This window comes from Capra hircus, chromosome 5 (genome assembly GCF_001704415.2).
Source record: "Capra hircus breed San Clemente chromosome 5, ASM170441v1, whole genome shotgun sequence".
Taxonomy (NCBI): Eukaryota; Metazoa; Chordata; class Mammalia; order Artiodactyla; family Bovidae; genus Capra; species Capra hircus.
In genome coordinates, this window is record NC_030812.1 from 30,587,929 (window position 1) to 30,611,306 (window position 23,378).

At 54.9% G+C, this 23,378-nt stretch overlaps 1 protein-coding gene across 3 annotated transcripts; it reads right to left on the minus strand.

Annotated features, from left to right (window-relative positions):
* On the minus strand, positions 645-13,010 carry CACNB3 (calcium voltage-gated channel auxiliary subunit beta 3). 3 transcript variants are annotated; one of them, XM_018047854.1, is made up of 13 exons: positions 12,836-13,010; positions 5,734-5,856; positions 5,421-5,543; positions 4,854-4,969; positions 4,494-4,558; positions 4,276-4,295; positions 3,998-4,078; positions 3,739-3,797; positions 3,462-3,571; positions 3,003-3,154; positions 2,699-2,794; positions 2,456-2,605; positions 645-2,005 (listed from the first exon to the last, which is right to left on the minus strand). In XM_018047854.1, exons 1-13 carry the CDS (start codon positions 12,875-12,877, stop codon positions 1,691-1,693), a joined length of 1,452 nt encoding a protein of 483 aa, XP_017903343.1. In that variant the 5' UTR covers positions 12,878-13,010; the 3' UTR covers positions 645-1,690. The 3 variants fall into 3 exon arrangements, with proteins under 3 accessions (XP_017903343.1, XP_017903342.1, XP_017903344.1); XM_018047853.1 differs by lacking the exon at positions 12,836-13,010 and adding an exon at positions 9,478-9,742; XM_018047855.1 differs by lacking the exon at positions 12,836-13,010 and adding an exon at positions 6,759-8,153.

The window sequence follows — 23,378 nt, forward strand, 5'->3', positions numbered from 1 at the left end:
GTAGCTCTGGCCTGGACAGCCTTCTGGGGTCTTCACACAAGGGTGAGGAAGGAAAGCAGCTGTGAAACTCTGGCAGGAGCAGCACAGCCAGAACTGTTCTCCCACCCTGGAACAGCGTGCTTGACCCCGAGTCTTCAGGACCACTGCTTGTGGCTCCCAGATTGCTGCTCTGGAGGGTGAGGAGACAGGCACCAGAGACAGCAAGGAGAGATGAGCTGGGCCCGGCTGAGTTTCTGTGTGGGGAGGGGGCTGCAAGGCCTGGGTCCTCCCCCAGTACTCTTATTCACATGCTCTTCCTTACCCCTCAAAGAGTTGGGCAAGGACATGGAGTTCAAGTTGCAGCTACTTCAGGGCCTTTCTGGCCTGAGGCTGGGACAGTGTGAGGCTGTGACTCAGCCTCTTCTCCACCTCCCCAAACAAGTCCCTTCTGTGCTGCTGACAGTCTCCCTCCAGGACCTGGGCATGAGCGGCTGGGTGAAGGGGTGCCCGGGAGTCTAGTGCCTCCTCCAGCTCTGTCCTTTCCCCTCCCACTCGGTCTTTTTTTGAGAGAGCACATCGAGGATACGTCTTCAACTCCTCCAGACTTGGGCCATGCAGTAAGGACCTTGGCTACCTGAGCCAGCAGACAGAACAGGAGCCCAAGGGTCTGCGCATGGTGTTTATTAGTGATGACAGTGAGGTGGGGCAGGGTCTTGTGGAGCATGCTCTGTAGGTCACACACTAGAGCCTTAAGACAAGGGTAGCCAGGCTGACAGGGCCTCTGGGGGCTGTCCGCTGGGTCCTATCTCCCCCTCTAATCCTAACTTACGAGCAGCAGCTATGGATCAGGGAATAAAGTCTGAGGCCCATATCCCATGGGCGTGGGAGGCATGAAGGCCAAGAACAGAAAAGATAGGATGCAAGAGCGAAAGAATGAGTGGGGCAAGGAGGTGCCCGGAGCAAGCCGTCCATATATTCTCTGCTACACTTGCCCTCCCTCCCCCAGCCCCCAGCCCACAATGTTCCTAGTCCCTGGTCCCTTCAGATGTTAAGATGCTTCCTGGCAGGTGGGCAGAGCCCTTCCCTGCTGGAGCTTCAGCTGGCCCTGGCCCAGCTGCCCGTGCTCCAGCCTTTGTGTGGATGCCCCACCCCAGCTGATGCCAGGAGTGCCACCCTGCTGGGCTTCAACTGTCTCATCTCTCACGTGTGGCAGTGAGGTGAGTAGAGGCCCTCGGACCCCAAAGCACGACCCCTGAGTCCCTCAGGTTAGGACAGGACTGCACCTGCTCAGGGACCTTGTTTCTCCCTCATGCCATGCTGCCCATGCCCCACCCTCTTGTCTCTTTGGGTGGCATTCCTTCCCTGAGTCTGGTGGGAAGGCCCCTGCTAAGGGGGTCCTGGCCTGAGGGCACTGCCCAGTGGGGCAGTTTCTTGTGCGGGAGGAAGGAAAGGTGCCAGGGTGCAGCACACACAGCTATTTCCTGGAATGGCAGCCTAGGGGGGGGTCACTGTGCCCAGGAGGTGAGGGGGCCCCCTGCTCTTCTCCCAGAACCTCGGGACTGCAGGCAGGCCTGGAGCTGGGGCTGGGCGGGGGGGTTCGGGGGCTGAGCCTAGTGCCAGCCTCATGCCAGTCTAACTCCGACCTGCCTGGAACAGGGGCCCCAGCCAGCCTATGCCTGTGCCTGCCGGGGCAGGGTGGCAGGAGGCTGTGTCAGTAGCTATCCTTGGGCCAGGGCCGGTTGCGTTGCCAGTTCCGCTCATTGTGGTTGTGCTCCGAGTCCTGGGCCAGGAGGCGGTCTTGGGGGTCGTGCCCGTTGGCACTAGGCAGCCCCGAGGTGTGCTGGCGGTGAGGCTGGTACAGGTCATGATAGGCATCCGCATAGTCCTCCTCCAGGTGGCGGGAGCTGCGCTGTGAAGAGCCCGTCCAGGCTTGGCGGGAGCTCTCGCTGGCCTCATCTGAGGGCATCAGGCTGTCCCGCTCCAGGGGCGAGTGCTCCTCGCCACGCTCCCCTAGCAGCTGCTGGTTCTGGGGACAAGATGGCAGCTCTATGTGAGGCCATGCGGACCTTGCCTCAGTCTCCCTCCCCACTCTGGCAGCGTGAGGATTCCTGCCCTCAACTCTCGGTCCCTGGGTACAGGAAATGATGCAGAAGGAGAAGCACCCCGGAGCATTCCTCTACTTCAGACAAGGAAAACTGGAGCTTTTGACTCCAGCCAAATCCAGGCTCTGCCTTCAAGACAGATGAGGAGAAGAGTTTGCAGAGTGTGTTTCTTTGGAATCCCAGGAAAAGTGGCCTCTGATTACCTGTCTCATTGCTTTCTTCCCTCATCAGGGAGTGCTTTCACCCACACACCCTTGCTCTGCTCTCTGATCCTTTGGCCTTCAAACTGGAGGTCAGGAATGATCCGCTGGGTGGGGAGGGGACCTTGCTTTGGCTAGCTCAGCCTGAGCATCAGTGCCCTTGGAAATGGTTACCTGAAGTCCGGGGATGGCACTGGGAGGGCCCAGAAGCCCAGGGCCGGGGGCTGGGTGGTGGGTTGCCCTCCAGTAAACCTCCAGGTACTCAGCTAGGTGCTCACAGGCGTCTTCCAGCTGGTTTTCATCCAGAATCACATCAAATGACTCCTGGAAGGGAAAGGGGGAATGTTCCGTCTCTATCAGCCCACCCCAGCCCTGGAAAAGCAAGAGTGGGCACAGGAGTGGTGCCCAGCCACTTACAGGTGGGCACTGGACCAGTTTATCATATGCCATCATCTGCACAGTAAGGTGCTTCATCTGCGACTTCCCCCGGGAGCGGATGAGACGCTGGAGTACCTGAAGGGCAAGGACAGAGCTGGGCCCAGGAAGCACTGGGCATGTCCCTGACTCATGGCATGAGGAGCAGGCGAGGAGGACTCGGAGCAGTGTTAAGCAGCAGCAGGAAAAGGGGACTGAGGAGCCCCTGGGCAGGGACCAAGCAGAGTTGTACCGCATTCTAAGAGGGCAGCCCTGTAGGACACCTCCATCGCCACAGCTGTCTTACCTTCGGTGAGGACACTTTGACAAAGACGATGATGGGGGCCAGTGAGGTCTTGGCCAGCTGTGCCGGGTGGTTGATGGTGTCGGCGTCCAACACTACTAGCTGCAGGGATTTGGCCAGCTCGAATATGCGCTCAATCTCACTCTGTACTTCAGCTATGAAGGGAGGGAGGGGTGGGGGGAGCCGCAATGCTCACTGGTGGCTCCACCCCCATCTGACTCCAACAGGGCTTTGGGGTCTCCCAAATGGTGGATGGGAAGGAATGGTGGAGGGAGAGGATGTTCATCAAGGCCTGGGCAGGCAGAGGCACGGGGAATTGAGACTGGGGTGGGTTCTTGCCAATCCTGGGGAAGGTGGAGAAGGGGTTGGGCAGGAATGCAAGTTGTCAGGAAAGAGAAAGGTATGAGGAAGGTTTTCACTAATGCATGAGTGGGCAGAGAAGCAGGACTGGGGACTTCTCACCAATGCTGGAGCGGGCAGAAGAGCGCTCGATGATGGTCCTCTTGCCAGGATTGTTGAGCACGGATCGCTTTGCCAGTGAGAGGTCTGCGGTGACTCGGGTGATGGAGATCCTGGGGTGGGCAGGGAGCAGCACAGCCCACCTCTAAATTTCAAGCCTAGGGCCCTCCCTACCCAGGTCCCACCAGTTTTCACTTTGGAGGACACCGGGCTACAGCATCTGGAAGGAGGCAAGGACTTCTCCCTGGTTCCCATGCCTCCCCAGGCCAGAGTAGCTTACCTGCCATCAAACCTATGTTTGAGGAAGTCGAAGAGCGCCTTCTGCATCATGTCTGTGACCTGGGTTGGGGGGGTGGGTGAGGGGAGAGGCGTGGAATTGGCTGGGAGCCTTCTTGGAGATGGGCAGCCTCCCCAGGTACGGCCATGGAGCTCAGCCTCTCCACACGCAGACCTTGATGGATGGGCAGTGGGGAACACCCCCTCCCACTGTTTCTGTGGCAAGTTTGGTAGAGGCAACTCTGGGGTCAGGGACCTCTCACCTCATAACCTTTCAGAGAGGGTCCCACCAGCACCACAGGCCGCATGGAGGGTACCACGTCATATGGAGGAATATGTTCCGCCTGCAGAATTGACCTGAGGTCAGGCAAAGTCATGGCCTTGTGGCCTGCCCTTCGCCTGAGTGGGGTGGGGCAGATGCAGACATCTGGGCCCCCTCCCCTCTGTGTTTTCTTGCCCCTTCAACAATGACTGCCCAGAAGCCTGTCCCCAAGGCCAGACGCCAGGAGCCCCCCAAGCCCCAGTCCCTTCCTTGACTCACCTGCTTTTGCTTCTGCTTGGCTTTTTGGAAAAGGAAATAAAAGATTAAAGTTGGTGAAGAGGGAAAGACCCCGAGGGCATGGTGTTCCCATCCCCAGGGGAAACCCTGGGCTTCTCCCAGCTCCAACCCCTTCCCACACTGTTCACTGGGAGAATCTCCCTTCCCCCTGTGTCTGAGTGGCCCACCTACCCAAGACAGGTGGGTGGAGGGGAGGCTACCTAGAGATGGAGGAGGGGAGCGTCGGCTGCCAATGTCACTCAGGCTGGATGGGTTCCCAGATCTCCTGAGAGCAGAGAGGGAGGTCAATGAGAGTCTTTGTGTGTCTGCTCTACACAGTACTCAATAGCTGTATACATCTTATGTTTCTGCTAGTGAGAGAAGTGCATGTGACGTGAGCCTTTGTGTGTGAGCTTCAATACGTGTGCATTTGTACCTGTGCATTGTGAATGTACACGTTAGGTCTGAGTGTGCACACTGCATATTGCGGGGGGCGGGGTATCATGCCTGTGTGGTGATGTGGACCGTGGGTAAAGAGCACACGTCAGGAGGTATTTACTGAGTCTCAGCCCTGCTCTCACCTGGCCTTCTGCTCCTGCTTGAGCCGGATGCTCTCGAGGCGCTGGGGGCTGGGGATGAAGGCGATGTCTCCGCCCTCTTTCACTAGCCGCCCGATCCACCAGTCATTGCTGTATTTCTAGGGGTGGGGTGGGGTGGAAGGGGTGGTGAGAGGAGGCGGTCCAGGCCTCCGCGCTGGCTCTTCAAAGAAAAGGGAGGCGTGGGAGAGCTGGTCTGAGCCAGGCAGTGCAAGGGAAGAGGGTCAGGAGAAGGTGCCAGAGGGGAGGGCAGCCATGTCTGAGACCCCCAAGATTTCCGTGTGAGGCCTCACACTGGTCACTGGGAGCCTTAGAGGCAACTAAGCTAACTGCTCACTTGTACAGATGGGAGCTGAGTCCCAGGTCTCAGGAGGACAGAGACCCTGAGGACTAGGTCTCGGGTATGAGGGGTGTGTGTATGTACAGGGGTGTGTTAAGGATGAGTTTCGGAGTTTCAGGACTTGTTTATTAAAGAGGACTGAAGCAAGAGGCCTGGGAACTCGGGTAAGAGCAGAGAAACCAAGTGGCTTCTGTCCGGAGAGGGTCAGTTACCTCTTTAATGTGCAGAAAGTCTTTGGCCTCAAAGTTGACTCCAGAGCCCTGGACTGGACACTCCTCATCCAGTACGCCACAGTAGCTGACATTGGTCCTCACAGCAAATGCCACAGGTTTGTGCTGGGGAACGCAACCATCGGCGCAAATGAGGGGAACCTCAGAGCACCCCTTCCAGGTTCAGGGCCCAACCATCCACCCAACCACACACATACTCATTCGCACATCCTGCCCGTTGACCCCTCGAGACTTAGGACCTGGCACGAGTTTCCACCCAGCCTGGCCCACTGTGCCGCAGCCGGCAAGAGGATACCTTGGCCCTTTCCAGCTGCTGCTGAGCCTGGCTCTCCACTTCACGCCGGGCACTCTCCCGGTCCTCCTCCAGGGAGACGTCTGAGTCCAGAGATGGGCGGCTGGTATAGGAGTCGGCTGAACCCTGGTGTGGGGAGAGGCTGTGACCTGTGGGCTCAGGAGTGCTGGGCACTAGAGAGGCACCTCCAAACCCCACGAACCTCAGCCTCTCCAGTTCCATGGGGGTGGCTGGCCCTGTCAGTCCCTCCTGTTTCCCCAGGAAAGGCACCAGTGCTTCTGGGGCTGCAGGAAAGCCAGTCCAACCCATATGTGCTGAGATCTGGGCTCTTCCTCCCAAACCTATTAATACTGCAGCCGTGAATAGAGCCTTCATTTCCCTCCTTCCTCCCTTTTCTCCCCTTGACCATGTCCTGTGAGGCAGAGGGAAGTGAGATGTACTGAAGATGACATACTGGGGATGATTCGGAATCTTTGGAATCCAGAAGACCCAACCCTCTTGTTCACATCAGCCTGCAAAGCAGCCTGGAAACTATTTCCTTAAAATGCCTGGCAGGAGTATAGCCAGCCAGGAACAGTCAAGAGACACTGGTTGGCATGCTGCTGGTCCTGAGTGTCAGGATATAGCTGTCTACCCTCTTAGATCCTCTCTCTCATCCAGGGTGAAGGGGAGGACACCGGGCTCCCAACTCCTGGCAGTTACTCCCTTCCTGCTCTCTTTACCCCCTCTTTCTTTCCTCTCACCCCTGCTGGGACAACTGGCCAGGTGTGGGCAGCACAGACTGAAGAGGCAACATAAAGCTACCTCCTTGAGCCCAGGTGAGCCCTGGCCACGCCTACCAGCTGGCCTACATCTCTCCGCCCCTTGCCCAGGGGGATATCAGCCCTGGAGGAAGGCAGTGCTGGTGCTCGGCAACCCTGGGGATGGAGGGAGGGGGTCTCTGGTAACCTGAGCCAGGAGGGTGTGAGTCCTGCTCAGAGGTTGGGCCTCTGGGCAATGAGGGGCCTTAGGAGGGTGGCAGAGCTCACCTTCAAGGCCATGAGGTTGATGAACAAGGGAAGCTGGACCTCAGGGCAGGAGGGAAGAAGTCAGAATGTCTGGGTTTCCCCGCCCAGTCTAGGGAGAAGGGAGTCTTTGGTTTCCTGCTTCAGTTTCCCCTCTTTATGAGCAGAAGCCTAAAGTGATACATGCATCAGTTCTGAGGTCCAGGGGGCAGAGATCAGGCAGGAGCCTAGATAAAGGGACCGTGTAGGGATGTACACGTGTGTGCGTGTGTAGTAGAATGTTCTCAGGCTGAGGAACATTCCTTCAGACCCACTGTGCATGACCACCACAGAAGGCAGCGGAGGCCTGATTCTGGGTGAGGAAGACAAACTCACACAGCTTGCCCAGCCCACCGTGGGCAAGAGGGCTGGTCAGCCTGCGGGCAGCCCAGGTCCTAGTGTGGAAGCTAACGACAATGTCCGTGCTAGACCCAAGGCATGAAGACAGCACGAGGAGGGAAGGGCCTCCATTTCACAGAGCACGTTCCCATCTCCCTTGAGAACTAAATAAGGCCGGCTTGGCAGCAGGATAAAGAGCAGCTGAGCCCCGGGAAGAACCTTAGCTATATCAGCTGAGTTGGGGATCTCATCCCAGGGGCCTGGGGCACAGGAGATGCCTCTGTGGGAAACAGCTGTCTGAAGTGAACAGGGGCCAGCAGGCGAGGGGGCAGGTGAGGCAGGATGACCACCTGCGTTGGTAAGTACATGCCAGATGCTTCCTAGATGGGAGAGGAGTCTGACCCTTCCTCTGTTCTCCAGGCTCTCAGCCTGAGTCATTGTTGTGTTCCTGCCTGGGGCACCTGGGTTACCTGACCTCTTAGCCTAAGATGGGAACGACAGGGTCTCTTCCTAATGTTCCGTGAGTCATGCTCAGAATGCAATCCCTCTCCATCTCTCCCAGGTCCTCAGAGCTCACCCATGACTCAGGGAGGCCAGGGCTGCCCCACCAAGCAGACCCTGGGGTCTTGCCTCCCCCACCCCCTGTTATGCCAGAACAGCCAGAGGCTCAGTGCTTTGGAGCTGCCAGGAGTTGGCACTGTGCCCTGGTGGTGCCCCCCTCGCCTGGTGAGTGTGTGGGCAGGCTGCAGCTCTACTCTTGCCTGGCACGGGGGAAGGAGAGGAGGGAGATGAGCCGTTGGATTTATTTAGAGCCTGATTTCCCTCCTACTGCTTCAGAGGGGGCCTCAGGGAGAGCAAGGAGCCAGGCAAGAGAAAGGAAAGTGGGGGAGGGTAACCCAGGAACCAGAGAGGGGTGGGGAGCCAGCAATGGGTTAGCAGGCTGCCCCAAACACCATCCCTAAGTCAGGCTTTACCTTGTAACAGTCCAAGCCTTCTCAACCAGGGGTGGGAAGAACCTTCTAGGGCCCTCCAGCCCCACAGAGGGAGGTTCATTCTCCAGCTCACCTTGGCACCCTGGGCCGTGGCCAGCTGTCCCTTCAACTGTCAGGAAGAGGTGTTCACCAGAGCCTTGAAAATCATCTGCTCTAGCTGCAATGTAATTAGCCTCAGAGGCCCAGTGGGGAATTGGGCCCAGCAGGGGCCCAGTCCCCGAAAAGGACTGATAGATAGGTGCCTTTCCTGAGCCCCAGAACTCATCTATCCTGGACATGGCAGCAGGAGACGGGAGAAGACGCCAACAGTCCCCTTTGACCCTGGCACACTCTACCCTCCTTATCAGATCAGAGACCCCTCTCAAGCCATCCAGCTGCTTTCATAAGGAGGACTTCTTGTCGGATGCCGGAGAGAAGGGACTGAGACAGTGCTGCCCATCCTTGCCGCATCTTTCCAGGCACTCTCCCTGCTCTCTTGAGCTCCGGGAATCACTGCCTAATGAGCTGATTTGTCTCAGTGGGTCAGGAGATAAAAGCAAAGAGGAGAATTAAATATTTATCAGTTGCCTGGTTCTCTGAGCAAAGAGCTTCCTCTCCATCCCCAGGCCCTGGGCTCCTCTGGCTTCATCTCCTGGCCTCCCTGCTGAGCAGGTGCTCAGGAGGCCCCCCTGCTTGGGGGTGCCTCAGCAGGAGGAGTGGGATGGCTGGGGGCACAGTCAGCCAGCCCACCCATGTGCTGGACACCCAGTTTCCAGCCTGGGAGAGAAGCTGGGCTGAGGGGTGAGGAGGTAAGGCAGTGCCCGGGGATGGCCAGCTGAAGGCGATAATGGAGGTCCTCAAGTTTTATGATCCTTCTGTCTGAAGGGGCTGGTATGGGATTCTCTGCTCTTCTCCAGGCTCCCTAATCTGTCCTTTACTAAGGCACAGGAGGGCTGGATTGTCCCCCTCTGTAAGAGTCCCCGCATCGCATCTTCTGTGTCTGCTGTTCAGACCCCAGAAACCCTCCCTGGGGAACTCCAGACGCTGCTCGAGGGCCTCTCTAATGCCTCCGGGCCCTCAGTCTCCAGCCCCGCCTCCCTCTACCCTTCTGTCCTGGTCTGTGGAGCCACCTGCTCTGAGCCTCCCCCCACCCGAGCCCCTCTCGGCACACACCGGATGCGCCCTGCTCTAGGACGGGGCCACCGGGAAGCCTCCGGCGTGAACATCCATCGCTCCACTTTGCCGGAGCGCCACCGCCCCCCGCCCCCCGCCCCCCACGACATTCCCTGCCCGCCACAGAGGCGTTCCTCAAAGTCCTGAACTGGGGGAAGGGTCCGAGGGACAGGAGGTGTCACCCCAGCTCCCCCACCCCCACCCTCCCCGTGGGCACTCACCGCCTCCGAGTCCTCAAACCCGGGCACGTAGGAGTCGTCATACATGGGGGAGTCCGGGTGGGGGGGAAGCGAGCGGCGCCGGGGCGGGAGCGGCCCGGAGGCAGGGGCGATGACAGCGGGCCGCGCCCGGGAGATGCCACCGAGCCCCGCAGCCCTGCGGGCGGCGGCGGAGAGCGAGAGCGCGAAGGAGGGAGCGAGCCGCGAAGAGCAGCTGCTCCGAGCGCAAATCACCGCTCCCCCCACCCCACCCCCCCAAAACCCCGCCGGTCCCACCCCGAGCGCGGCTGAGGAAATCTGGCGCCGGCTCCTACAATAGCGCCCGCCCACCTGACCCCCCTCCCCGGGAGCGGGCGAGGGGGCGGCGGCAGGGGGCGCCGGCCGCCGGGGGAGCCCGAGGCCCGGCCGCCGGAGGGTGGCCGACGCCAGCGGGGTAGAAGGTGGGTCCCCGAGCACCTACGGGGCAGAGGGGCGGCGGGGAGGAAGGGGAGGAGAGACTGCGGGCGGGGCGGATCCCGGCGTGCAGGAGGCGGGCCGAGGAGGGACGCGGAGACCGAGGCGCTCGGCAACCCAGGAAATGCTCCGCCGGGAAACAAAGGGCTGGCGCGGGGGAGGGGCGGGGCGGGGAGGCCGCGGAGCCGGGACCCCGCGAGCGAGCCGCGGGCGCAGCTTAAGGGGAGGCGGGAGAGAGGGGGAGGCAGCGCAGGGGCAGAGGCCGAGAGAGGAAGAGCGGAGGCCGGGTAGCTGGAGACCGGAGACAGAGGAGGCGGGGCGGGGGCGGGCGGCAGGTGAGACGGCGGCGTGTCTGCGCCCCGGCGGCCCGGGAGACTCCAAGAGCAAACCCCGCAGGGGTCCCGGGGAGGAGTGGCTTCAGCGACCCCCGGCCAAATGCCGAAAAGTAGCTCCCGTCCCCCGCCTCCCCAACCCCCCCACGCCAGGCGCTCGGGCCCGTTAGTGCTGGGACTCGCTCGCAGCCAAGGGCCTCAGTGGTTGCCCAACCCGGGAGGATTGGGGCCCGGCCGCCTTACTACACCTGTTGCGCGGGCAGATTTCATCCTAGTCTGGCCAGGATGGGGGTTCCCTTCCTCATTTCCTTGCCAAGGACTGTGCCAGGCATTGCCAAGGCATCGTGGGAACTGGCGTAGGGAGGGGCTGCTTTAGGCGAACCTAAAGGGAGGGGGAAAGAAGCCAGAGAGTGGAGGCAGGGGGTGGTTGTGGCTGGGACTGAAGGAGGGAGCCTGGCCACGCCGGGGTTGGCGAGGGGGAGCAATTCTCCTCAGAGTCACTAGTCTAAGGCCAGATACCCTCCTTAGCAAAAGGGTGAGGGTGGTCCGGGTGGCCAGTGTGTGGGTTGGAAGCACATGTACCACTCTTCCAGTCAGTCTTCTTCAAAGGGGCACTAAGGTTTGAGGTTAGAGACCCGAGCAGCATCCCTTGTCTTGAGGAAACTTCCTCAAAGATCCACCCATTTGAACTCCACAGCAAAATTATTCCTTTGAATTTTGATTCCCTCCCTACCCTTTCCTCCCCTCTCTGCCTCCTCCCAGAGATTGGGGCGGGTGGCGCGGATGGGGAACGTGAGATAGAGGGGTGCCCTTGGACAGCTTCTGGTCTCAGTCCTTCTCCCCTCCCAGAGTCTCACACCCAGGAGGGTGAATCTGATATTTACTCATCCCTTTTCTTCCTGGGCTACAGGGGAGTTGGAAAACCGAAACTCTGACAGGGTTGGGTGAGATCTGTGGTAGGAAGCACTGTGCCTGGGAGAGAGAGGAAAACCACCCAAACCAACTGGCTTCCCACTTAGGTCACTTGTTCGTGTTCCATAACAAGAAAAAGAGAAGGGGGTCTCATCTTAAGACTGTCTTGGTCTGCCTTTAGTCCCTCACCCCCCTGTGAATGGTGCAGTCCAGCCCTGCCCAGCATTTACCTCCCGCAGGGATTTGGCGTACAACTTTCTTGGAGCCCCTATGGCCCACTATTGGGGGAGGCAGTGTACTTTCACAGTTCCGTCTCCCGAGGCTAGCACCATTTGGGGCTTGGTTATATGTTGGATTCTTCTGTATCGGAAGTTCCCAGATACTGTCTTCTCACTTTGTGCCCTCCCGCAGTTCCTCAGTATTTCTCATAGCTTCCTTTATTCTCTGTCTCTCTGTCCTTCCACAGGGGCAGAAAGGGGGCATTAAATGTGACGCAATAAGACCTTAAGGTGCTCTCTCCTGGGAGATGATTCTAATGAAGGCGACAGCTACCAGGGCATCTGCTTCTCTCTCCGTCCCTGAATTTACTCTCATGGCCCCTCCTTTTGGGACTCTATCCACCACGGGAGTGTCCAGGGGACTGTAGGTAGCAGTGGATCTGCTATCAACCTCACTCCTGTTTTACACACCTTGTCTTCATCCCCATCTGGGACAGTGGTGTCTTAAGTCTGCTTATGAAGCATGAATTGCCATGCCAACCACCCCCAGGAGATGTATTCAAGTTCCGCATACCTGGGCCATCTCCTGGGTCCTGCGGGAGCTTCAGAGCCTCTCCCTGGTTCCCTTCTCTCCGAGTTTCTACTCACTGCCCTCTTCCATTTCTCACCTCACCCACAACTGCCTGCTCTGGTTCTCATGCCAGCCTAGTGCTTCCTGTCCTATATCAAGACATGTGCCTTTCACTGTCCATGTGGTCCCTAATCCATTTTCTTTTCCCTGGCTAAGCATAAGGAGAGTGAGCTGGGGGTTGGGGTGGGAGGAGGATTCAGGGACAGGATTCCTCCTGCCTTCCTCTTTCTAGGAGAGCGTCATTAGACTGGCAGCTGGCAGATACCCAAGGCATGGAAGCAGGACATGGGATCGGGGCTGGGGGGAAGCCTGAATAACCAGGTTTGGGAGTTGGAATTCTTGGGAATCTCCAGAATACATTCTAGCTTCTCCTATAAGTGCACCAGGAAACTGGGTGGATCCCAGTCACGGAGTGTTGAAGGGAGGAAACTGAGGCAGAAGCTAGGACCTCTAGGGAGTCCTCCCCAGCAGTATTTAAAATCTGGAGAAAGCCAAAGCCTCTAGCATTCTAGCTGCTGGTCTGCTCCCAGGGAATGCAGGGAGGAGCACCAGGGGAGCTTTGCAGAGTCCTCCCCTCAGTCCTAACATCTAGACCCCTTTTTGGCCCCCACACAGTTCCCCGCCCCCATTCCAGTCCCAGTGCTTAGAGGCTGCCAGCACTGGCGCTCCCTCCTTTCCTACCTGCCACCTCTACCCTTAGCCTCACCTACTCTGCCTCCCTCCCCATCACTGCAGTCTTCCCCCAAATGCCAGCCCTCTCCCTAGCTCGGAGTGGGCTCTCCTCCCACCCACTGGGAGGGGGCCCTCGAGTTTACCTCATTCAGCAGGAAGGTTGCACTGGAGTCAGAAAAAGACATAGACCGGGCTGGCGGCCTTTCTCCTTCCTCCGGGGCAGGGGCTCCGAGGCGGGAGCAGGACCGGGCAGCTGCTCTGCACACTGGCTCCCACCTGCACGCCTGGCCTCGCCCCACGCCCGGCTTCCACGGCGCTCCCTTCCCTCTCTCCGGGTTCCCTCCTCCCTTCCCTCCTCCCTCCCCTCCTCCCTCCCCTCCTCCCTCCCTCCCTCTCTCCCTCTCTCTCTCTTCCTTTCTCGCCGCCTCTGTCACTCTCTCCCCCCCTTTTCGCTTTTCAGCCCAGCTTTCTCCATTTCCGTCTCTTCCCCCCTCTACGATCCCTGTTCTCTGTTTATCTGGGGGCCTGCCACTGTCCTTCCATCCACATATCTCGCCATTCTTCCTTGACCGCCGCCCCACACCACCTTCTCCTCCTTAACCCTCTCCCCAGAAAAGGTAGGGGCTCCGGAGCTCCCACTGCCGCAGGCAGAAGGGCAGGAGTAGCCGAAGGGCTGCCCGGACTCCGGAGCTTTAGGCGGAAGGCTCCGCTCCCTTCCGACACCTGCTCGGTGCGCCCGGAAAGAAAGGCGCCGCGGTCCCAGAGACGACTTCGACATGTCCTCAGCAGAGGGAAAGATCGGAAAGGAAGAATGCTTGTGTACGGCTCGGTAGCCCCAGTGTCCAGCGCTCCCTCTGGGTTCCGGGGAAGCTCCGTCCATCCACCCGTCCCAGGCCCAGACCCGGTGGCTCCTATGGGATCCAACTGGCGACACCCCAGCGGGGATGCGCCCGGCACCCGGGGCGTCTCTACTGTCACTCTTCTCTCCCGGGTTCCGGGAGCTGCGGGACTCAGCTCGCACAGGCGGAGAGCGAGGCGAGGCGGCTCCTCCAGGCCGGCTGCAGCGCCCCCTGGGCTTTCTCGCCCCGCGGTCGCGGTCGCACACGCCCTCCAGGTGGTGGCACCCGGGGTCCGCCTGTCGGCCGGCAGGGCTCTGGCCCTGCCAGCAGGAGGCGCTGCCCTGGCTAGACCAGAGGCACCGCGTTTCGGAGCCAGACCCTCGCCCGCCAGAAGCCTAACAGGGCCCCCTCATCCGCTCTTCTTTCCAGGAACTGCGATCCCACCTCCAGACCCCTTTGGGATCTGCACTCTATCCCCTCCCCTAAGGGGCTTCTTTGAGGTCTTTGGCCCTTCTGGGTCCCTACGCTGCTCCTACCTCCATCCTGCTCTCCGGGGGCTCTCCTGCTGAGCCCGGCAGCGTCCTGGCCCGGCCTGGGTAGCAGGGAGTACGGAGTCGTGGGACCAGTCTTCGGGTCAGTACCCGCTCCCTCCCGCTTAGGCGGGCACGTCAAATAGGACAAGCCCAAGTTCTGGCGGGGGAAGGGGGGAGCAAGGGAAGGGGGGAGCAGGGGTATAGCCCCAGCCAGCTCTCTCCCTGCACCCTTGTGAGCGGATCAGCTTCTCATTGGTCCTTCCAAACCCCCAGTATCCCCAGGCTGGACTCTGCTCCATACCAAAGACCTCGGATGGAGGGAGGGGGCGGCCGACAGAGACAGATACACCCTGAAGACCAGTGACCCGGCGTCTCCAACTTTCCCCTCGGCATCAACTAGAACTCTTTCCTTTGGATCCAGGGTTTTCCACTCTCATTCTTGGCTCTTCTTCTGGCTGCTTTCCTTTGGGGAGTTCCCGATTCCCCCATCCTCCTATCCTCTGGGGATCTTGGAAGACTTCTCCCTGCTTCCCCGTTCAGCTTACCCTGTCCTTGCCCCCATTCCGGAGGGAGCTAAACTGAGGGAGAATCAACTTTCCTCTTTCTACCCCCAGCCCCTCCTTATGCTTAACCTGCAAAGTCCTTTGGGGGAGCACCTCCTCTCTCTCTGTGATCTAGTCCCTGCATCCCCTCCCACCCACCTACCCCTCAGTTATTCAGCTTCAACTATTCAGAGGAGATAAAGAGGTTGCATGTGTGCTTTAAAATTGTGCATGCAAGTTTTTATGGGTTTTGTTTTGTTTTGGCTCTAACAGAGGGAGCAGAAGCTTTGCTATCATTTGGCAATAAGACCTAGAGGGAGAGAGGCCCCTCCCTACACCCCTGCTGACCACAGCTAATGGACTAGCTCCTCTGGGCCTTGGGGCAGCTTAAGTTTCCATAGGAGAAGGGGAAGGAGTGGGGGGTGCTGGCCAAGGCAAGCAATTGTCCCTAGCTTCCCCCTCCCTCCCTCCTCTTCAAGAACCTACAGCCTCTCCATCCCTTACTTTAAAATAGAAATATCAGTGACTTCTCTCTGAGCCTATCAGAGGGAATCTAGGTGCACAGGGACAGCTGAGCACCCTTCACTTGTTCTCATTTCCACTCTAGCTGCTGGAGCACACCCCCCTCTCTCTTCTGCTACTGAGAAAAGGTAGGACCCTCAGAACTGGAGCTGGGAGCCCAGCCTCCAGGTCCACAGAACAGTCCTCTTCCAGCCCCCTCCATGTGAGATGACTGCTTAGAGGACCCACAGTCTTCCTCCTCGCTTTACCTCCCTTAGCGGCCCCATCTCTGGCCCTGACCTCACGGTGTCTGACACCCTGCTCAGAGGGGCCTCAAAGCCTGGATGCACTCCTGTGAGCCATGTTTTAGGTTAGCCCCTTCCGGCCCCTAGCTCCAGCATCTGCTTCCCACCCCTCTGCCCTCCAAGAGGCCTTCCCAGACAGCCTTCATCCCTTCTCCCTGGTGTCACCTCCTCTCTGACCTCCCAGGTTGTCAGGCCCTGAGATATTTGACAGGACTCTGGTAGCCCTTTTGGCTAGCCTTTGTGCAGACACCACCCTGCACAGGGTGTTGCTCTACTGACCTAGAGCTAGATTTCGATCCCCACTTGCCTCCTCAGCAAGGCATAACTCACATAACTGTACTTAGTGGCCCTAACATCTGAAAACCCCTGCACCACAAAGACAGAGAACAGAGATCACCACGTCCGTCCATTTATGTCTGCTCTACTGGGAGCTTCTGAGAAATCTCTGTGGGGGTAGTTTCCACAGGGAATCCCTGTTGCCAACTCCAGATATTACTCTGGGGAAGTTCCTCTACCATCAAACCTCAATCCCTCTTGCTGCAATCTCTGTTTTCTTTTTCTGGGCTCTGCCTCTAGACTCGTGGTGATATTTGATGCTTCTGGGCACTTTCAGCCTCCATCCCCTGATGCAGCATTTGCTATAAATATGTCTGAAGAGTTTCTTGCTGACAGTGCTCAGCAAGACTGCACCTTCCTTCCCACACAAGGCCTCTCTAGAGGGACTGGGCTCTCAGCTATGTCTCCCAGACCCAACTCTTGCTGGTTCTGAGGCAAGTGGTGTGGATGCTCTGTGGATTTGGGGGTTCCTTTTCATCCCTGGGAAGAGGGGAAGGTGAGAAGGCTGAGATGCTTAGCTCTCATTCTCTTTCTCCCTGGAGTTTGGCTCAGAGTAGGTGGCACATAGTAGGTGTTTGAAATATGTCTATTTTAGTCTTAGATCTTAGTTTCCGTTGAATGTGACTGGTGATTCCAGTTCCGCAAAATGGATTGGAGAGAGGAGCAAGGCTGGGCACAGGAGCGGAACGCTAGTGCTGCCCTGGGTGGAGGAAGGGGTATGAGAGGCAGGCTCCCTAGGGTGGCCTGGGGAAGGGGGTGCTGACCTAGGCTTTACCTCCTTCTCTCCTTTGCTCTTGCCAAACTCTTAACACCAGACACTGAATTACAGCACCACCCAAGGGATCAGGTCAAGTCCTTCCTCCACTCTCACATATTTATCAGCTTTGTAAACATCAGAGGTTGGGTGGGGAAGCTGGGGTTGAAAAGAGATGCGATGGAGGTGGGGAACCCCTGGGAGGAGTGCTGAGGCCTAAGTGGGGGCAGGATTCCCTAAGTGGAGGCAGTGGAAGCATCCCAGGCCTTCCAAAAGCTGGGACAGAGTGGACTTGGGCATCCTTTAGAAAAGTGGGGCTGCTGATGAGAGGTTGAGGTGGCCTCAAGAAGGCTCAGGGCAATGGTAATAAGGCAGGCCCTGATGTACATACAGCTGGAATGAGATAGCTGAGACTTGGGTCCTTTCTTTCTGCACTCTTGGGCCTACTGCAGGTCCTCGGCTCCTTTATCTCTCACAGGACGCCTGACCTCCACCCAGATCAGTCCCCTTCTCTAAAATAAGAATTAGTGGGAGAGGTGTCTGTGGTGGGGCTGGAGGCTGGGTACTCTTCTACTTGCTTACTCTAGCTCTCTCACCCACCTGTGACTCCCATCACTGTCAATTCAGGGTCTGAGCTGTGGTAGCCATCTCCAGCTCAGAATGAGGACCTGGAGCCCTCAGCCTCCCCGGGAATGAATTATTGAAGAGAACAGAGTGCTAGCTGCTTGGGCGGCTGCCCCCTGGGGCCTGCCATTGCTTCTCACTCCACTTCTCATGGCTCCTTCACCAGCTGTGAGGAAGATGAGGTCTGGCTGCCTGGGATGGGACAGGCCTTAGGAGATATTAAGGAGAGGCTAGAACTTTGTAGGGATGGGGAAGTGCTGACTCAGGCCTTGAGGAGAAGCCTTCTGGGGAGGAGGGCAGAGGACTGGTGAAGAGTTGTGGCCCCTCATCGTGGATGATGACAGGGTGCTCACCCTAGAGCTGGGTTGGGGAAATGAGCCTGGAAGACCCTTGACCTGAGGGGCTGCATTGTCAAGGGGTGGACTCCTATATGCCTATCTGAGTAACATAGAGCCAGGAGTCTGGATCCTTCTTTGAGTCAGCATCAGGTCACTAGGGGTGCTCTGCACAGAGCTCTCTGTTCCCCCCATCCTCCCCAACCCTGGAAATAAGGCCCTACCAAGACTGCAGGAGAACACAGAGCCGCTGGAAGCGGGTGCTGGTTTACGGTTGACAGGGAGGAGGGCAACAGTCGAGGGTCAAGGTTCTAGGTAGGCCATTGGTGGAAAGAACACAGGATGTGGAGTCCGGAAACCAGCAGGCAAATCGTAATTCGATCACTCACTAGTTCAAGTGAGCCACTTGGAAACAGTTTTCTTACTTTTAACAGGGGCAAGAGCAGTGCTTGCTCAAGAGGTTCTGTGAGAATTCAGCAGGAATATTTGTGTTTCATAAAATGTAAATTCCATGGAAGAGTTAGCTGTTGTTATAAACAGGGAAGCAGCGCATAGTGGAGAGAACCTGTCCGGAGTCATGATCTGGGTTATCACCTGTGCCCTGTGACTGACCCCTCGTCTTTCCGCTTCTGTGGTTACAGGACTTTTCAAAAGGCCACACTCAGTGCTTGGCTCTGGATTTAGACCTAGATCTCCAGATTCTATCTCCTGGGTTCTTTCCATTACACCATGTGGGCTGGACACTCTGGTCCACTCTGACCTTCCACCCGTGCTCAGCACAGGGGACTTGCCCGAAAAGTCCCCCACACCCTGATGCCGCAGCGATGAGTACTTCATTCCTTTGTCTCATGTGTGGCCACACCCCTCTCTCCATCAGGAATAACACTGCAAATACATTTCTTAGCTTTCCCCTGAGGCAGCATAAATGATATTATCAAGCATGTGGAATGTAGTTTAAAAATAACTTTTTATCATTACAGAAGTAGGGATTATGTATTGGAGAAAGGAAATACAGACAAGCAACAAGATGAGACAAGTCAAAACACAGTATTCTCACCACCCTGTTATTTCCACCATTAATGCTTTTGGTGTAATCCTTCTGGGTATTTTTTCCTTAAAAAAATTGGGATATAACTTAGTTGTATATAGCGTACTGATTTAAATGTACAATTGGGTAAATTTTTTGCATATACGTACCGATACATCAATGTCTGTGTAACCACATCCATGTCAAGGTCTGTGACATCCTCACTCAAGAGCTGTCCTTGTACCCCTTCATGGTCAGGATCCAGAGTCTTGTGGTGATGGCGCCTTAGGCTCTTATCACCATAGATTAGGTTTGCCTGTTCTTGAACTTCATATAAAAAGGATTGTGCAGTGTGTACTCCCTCATATCTGGTGTCTCTCCCACAATATTACATTTTTGAGATTCATCTCTGTTGCATTTATCAACAACTTAAAAGAAATGTCATGTGGTATTCTATTGTTAGAATACACTATAATTTATTTTTCCATTCTCCTCTTGATGAACACTTAGGATGTTTCCAATTTTGTTGTATACTGAATAAAATTACTATGAACGTTCTTGAACATGTGTCTTTTGGTTAGACACATGAACTCATTCCTCTTGGAGGTATACAGCAAGAAATGGAATTGCTGAGTTATAGGTTAGGCTGTATCTTTTTTTTTTTTTATGTACACACACATGCACACATATACACAGAGTGAAATGAATGCTTTTTTAACCTGCTTATTTTCATCCAATGTTCTCCGCGGTTTCATTTCATTAATTTTCTTTTTATCTAATCCCAGTCAATATTCAGATCTCCCAATTGGCCCCCAAATGTCTCCTATAGCTGATGTGCCTTAATCAGTATCCCATCAAGAATTCACACACTGCATCCTGCAACATCTCACTGTGGGTCCTTGCTGGTTGGTGGCTGGAGACGAGTTCCTTGTCACATGGACCTCTATGCAGGACTGCGTACACATGGCAGCTGCTGAGAGAGGGAGGGAGGGAGGGAGAGGGAGAGGGAGAGAGAGAGAGAGAGAGAGAGAGAGAGAGAGGTGTGGTCTTTTTGGAACCTAATTTGGGGAGTGACTTGTCATCTTTCTTGCTGCATTTTATTCCTTAAAAGCAAGTGACTAGATCCAACCCACACTCAGAGGGTGGCAATTAAACAAGGACTTGGATACCAGAAAGTAGGGATCATGGGGAGCCATTTCAGAGCTGATGGGAAGATATATAATAATTTAAAGGGAACTTTAATGTATACATAAGGACTTCTTCCCTGATAGCTCAGTTGGTAAAGAATCCACCTGCAATGCAGGAGACCCTGGTTCAATTCCTGGGTCGGGAAGATCTGCTGGAGAAGGGATAGGCTACCCACTCCAGTGGCTCGTGGCTCAGCTGGTAAGGGATCCGCCTGCAATGTGGGAGACCTGGGTTTGATTCCTGGGTTGGGAAGATCCCCTGGAGAAGGGAAAGGCTACCCACTCTAGTATTCTGGCCTACAGAAATTCCGTAGACTGTATAGTCCATGGGGTCGCAATGAGTTGGACATGACTGAGCGATTTTCACTTAATGTATATAGGATACACACACACGCACATATATATAGACCAATACTTCTATTTACATTTTATGAGTGAGAAGGCAGCCTCCTTTTTCATTCTATTTAAAGTAGGTCCCTCCGCTCATAGACTTAGAGAACAAACTTACAGTCACCAGGGAGGAAGATGGGAAAAATGAGGCGGGGAGGGATAGTTAGGGAGTTTGGCATCAACACGTTCACGCTGCTATATTTTAAATGGATAAGCAACAAGGGCCTCCTGTATAGCGCAGGGAACTCTGCTCAGTGTTGGATGGGAGGGGCGTTTGAGGGAGAATGGATACATGTGTGTGCATGGCTGTCCACCTGAAACTATCACGGCGCTGTTAATCAGCTATGTGTGTCTGTGGCCTGTTGCTCAGTCATGTTTGGCTCTTTGCCACCCCATGGACTATAGCCCATCAGGCTCCTCTGTCCATGGGATTTTCTCAGCAAGAATACTGGAGTGAGTTGCCATTTCCTCCTCCAGGGGATCTTCCTGATACTCCAATATAAAATAAAAATTAAAAAAAGAAGTAGGTCCCTCCAGTTACCTTTTATTATAACTACCTTTTATGGTAAGTTCTCACAACACCCTTAAAAAATAGACTATTTTTAGAGCAGTTTTAAGTTCACAGAAAAATTGAGGGGAAAGTAAGTTTCCCATTAATACCCTCCCCCACACATGCACTGCCTCTCCCATTCTTAATATCCCCCAGCAGAGCAGTACAGTATGGTTTTGTTAAAATCAATAGAGGGTGATTTTGACACATCCTTGTTACCCAAGAATCCCTAGTTTACATCAGGGTTCACTCTTGGTGTTGTACATTTTATGGTTTTTTTAAAAAAATTATTTATTCTTTAATTGAAGGATAATTGCTTTATAGAATTTTGTTGGTTTCTACAAACATGAATAAGCATCAGCATGATGCTTATTGATGTTGGTGAATAATATGAATAACAGCAACATGAATAAGCCATATATTCTATGGGTTTTGACATGTATAATGGAATATGCTCACTATATGGGAATACCAGACCATCTGACCTGCCTCTTGAGAAACCTATATGCAGGTCAGGAAGCAACAGTTAGAACTGGACATGGAACAATAGACTGGTTCCAAATAGGAAAAGAAGTACATCAAGGCTGTATATTGTCACCCTGCTTATTTAACTTCTATGCAGAGTACATCATGAGAAACGCTGGGCTGGAAGAAGCACAAGCTGGAATCAAGATTGCTGGGAGAAATATCAATAACCTCAGATATGCAGATGACACCACCCTTATGGCAGAAAGTGAAGAGGAACCAAAAAGCCTCTTGATGAAAGTGAAAGTGGAGAGTGAAAAAGTTGGCTTAAAGCTCAACATTCAGAAAATGAAGATCACGGCATCTGGTCCCATCATTTCATGGGAAATAGATGAGGAAACGGTGGAAACAGTGTCAAGACTATTTTTCTGGGCTCCAAAATCACTGCAGATGGTGATTGCAGCCATGAAATTAAAAGACACTTACTCCTTGGAAGGAAAGTTATGACCAACCTAGAAACCATATTAAAAAGCAGAGACATTACTTTGTCAACAAAGGTCTGTCTGGTCAAGGCTGTGGTTTTTCCTGTGGTCATGTATGGATGTGAGAGTTGGTCTATGAAGAAAGCTGAGCGCCGAAGAATTGATGCTTTTGAACTGTGGTGTTGGATAAGACTCTTGAGAGTCCCTTGGACTGCAAGGAGATCCAACCAGTCCATCCTAAAGGAGACCAGTCCTGAGTGTTCATTGGAAGGACTGACGCTGAAGCTGAAACTCCAATACTTTGGCCACCTCATGCGAAGAGGTGACTCATTGAAAAAGACTCTGATGCTGGGAGGGATTGGGGGCAGGAGGAGAAGGGGACGACAGAGGATGAGATGGCTGGATGGCATCACGGACTCGATGGACATGAGTTTGGGTAAACTCCAGGAGTTGGTGATGTACAGGGAGGCCTGGCTTGCTGTGATTCATGGGGACGCAAAAAGTTGGACATGACTGAGCAACTGAACTGAACTGAAACTATTTTAGTAGGATGCTTTTAGTTCAGTTCAGTCGCTCAGTCATGTCCGACTCTTTGCGTCCCCATGAATCATAGCAAGCCAGGCCTCCTTGTCCATCACCAACTCCTGGAGTCCACCCAAACCCGTGTCCATCGAGTCGGTGATACCATCCAACCATCTCATCCTCCCTCGTCCTGTTTTCCTCCTGCCACAATCTTTCCCAGCATCGGGGTCTTTTCCAATGAGTCACCTCTTCGCATCAGGTGGCCAAGGTATTGGAGCTTCAGCTTCAACATAAGTCCATCCAATGAACACCTAGGACTGATCTTTAGGATGGACTGGTTTGATCTCCTTGCAGTCCAAGGGACTCTCAAGAGTCTTTTCCAACACCACAGTTCAAAAGAATCAGTTCTTTGGCAATCAGCTTTGTAGTCCAACTCTCACATCCATACATGACCACAGGAACCACAGGAAAAACCACAGCCTTGACTAGACAGACCTTTGTTGACAAAGTAATGTCTCTGCTTTTTAGTATGCTGTCTAGGTTGGTCATAACTTTCCTTCCAAGGAGTAAGCGTCTTTTAATTTCATGGCTGCAATCACCATCTGCAGTGATTTTGGAGCCCAGAAAAATAAAGTCTGACACTGTTTCCACTGTTTCCCCACCTACTTGCCATGAAGTGATGGGACCGGATGCCATGATCATAGTTTTCTGAATGTTGAGCTTTATGACAACTTTTTCACTCTCCTCTTTCAGTTTCATCAAGAGGTTCTTCACTGCCCTTAAAATCCTCTATGGTCTGCCTGTTTATTCCTCTCTCCCTGCAAACCTGATCTTTTTACAGTTTCCATAGTTTTACCTTTGCTGGAAGCTCGTATAGTATTTGTTTTGTTGTTAGCAACTATAGTGCCGTTGATAAGTTGTGTCCCCATGGACTACAGCATGCCAGGCTTCCCTGTCCTTCACCATCTCCTGGAGTTTGCTCAGACTCATGTCCATTTAGCCGGTGATGCTATCCAACCGTCTCATCCTCTGCCAGCTCCTTTCTCTTCCTACGCTCAGCCTTTCTCATCTCATTTGGCCTTTTCCAGTGAGTCAGCTCCTCAAGTCAAGTGGCCCAAGAATTGGAGTTTCACCTTCGGTGTCTGTCCTTCTAGTGAATATTTAGTGTTGATTTCCTTTAGGATGGACTGGTTTGATCTCATTGCTGTCCAAGGGACTCTCAAGAGTCTTCTCCAGCACCATAGTTCAAAAGCACCAATACTTTGGCATCCAGTCTTCTTTACGGTCCAACTCT

Coding starts and splice junctions, on each gene's coding strand:
- CACNB3 (XM_018047853.1), bottom strand. CDS start 9,522: ATGTATGACGACTCCTACGTGCCCGGGTTTGAGGACTCGGAGGCG. Junction 4,296..4,493: donor CTCCCCTCCTCCATCTCTAG/GTAGCCTCCCCT, acceptor TTTTCCAAAAAG/CCAAGCAGAAGCAAAAGCAG. Junction 4,079..4,275: donor CCAAGCAGAAGCAAAAGCAG/GTGAGTCAAGGA, acceptor TCAATTCTGCAG/GCGGAACATATTCCTCCATA.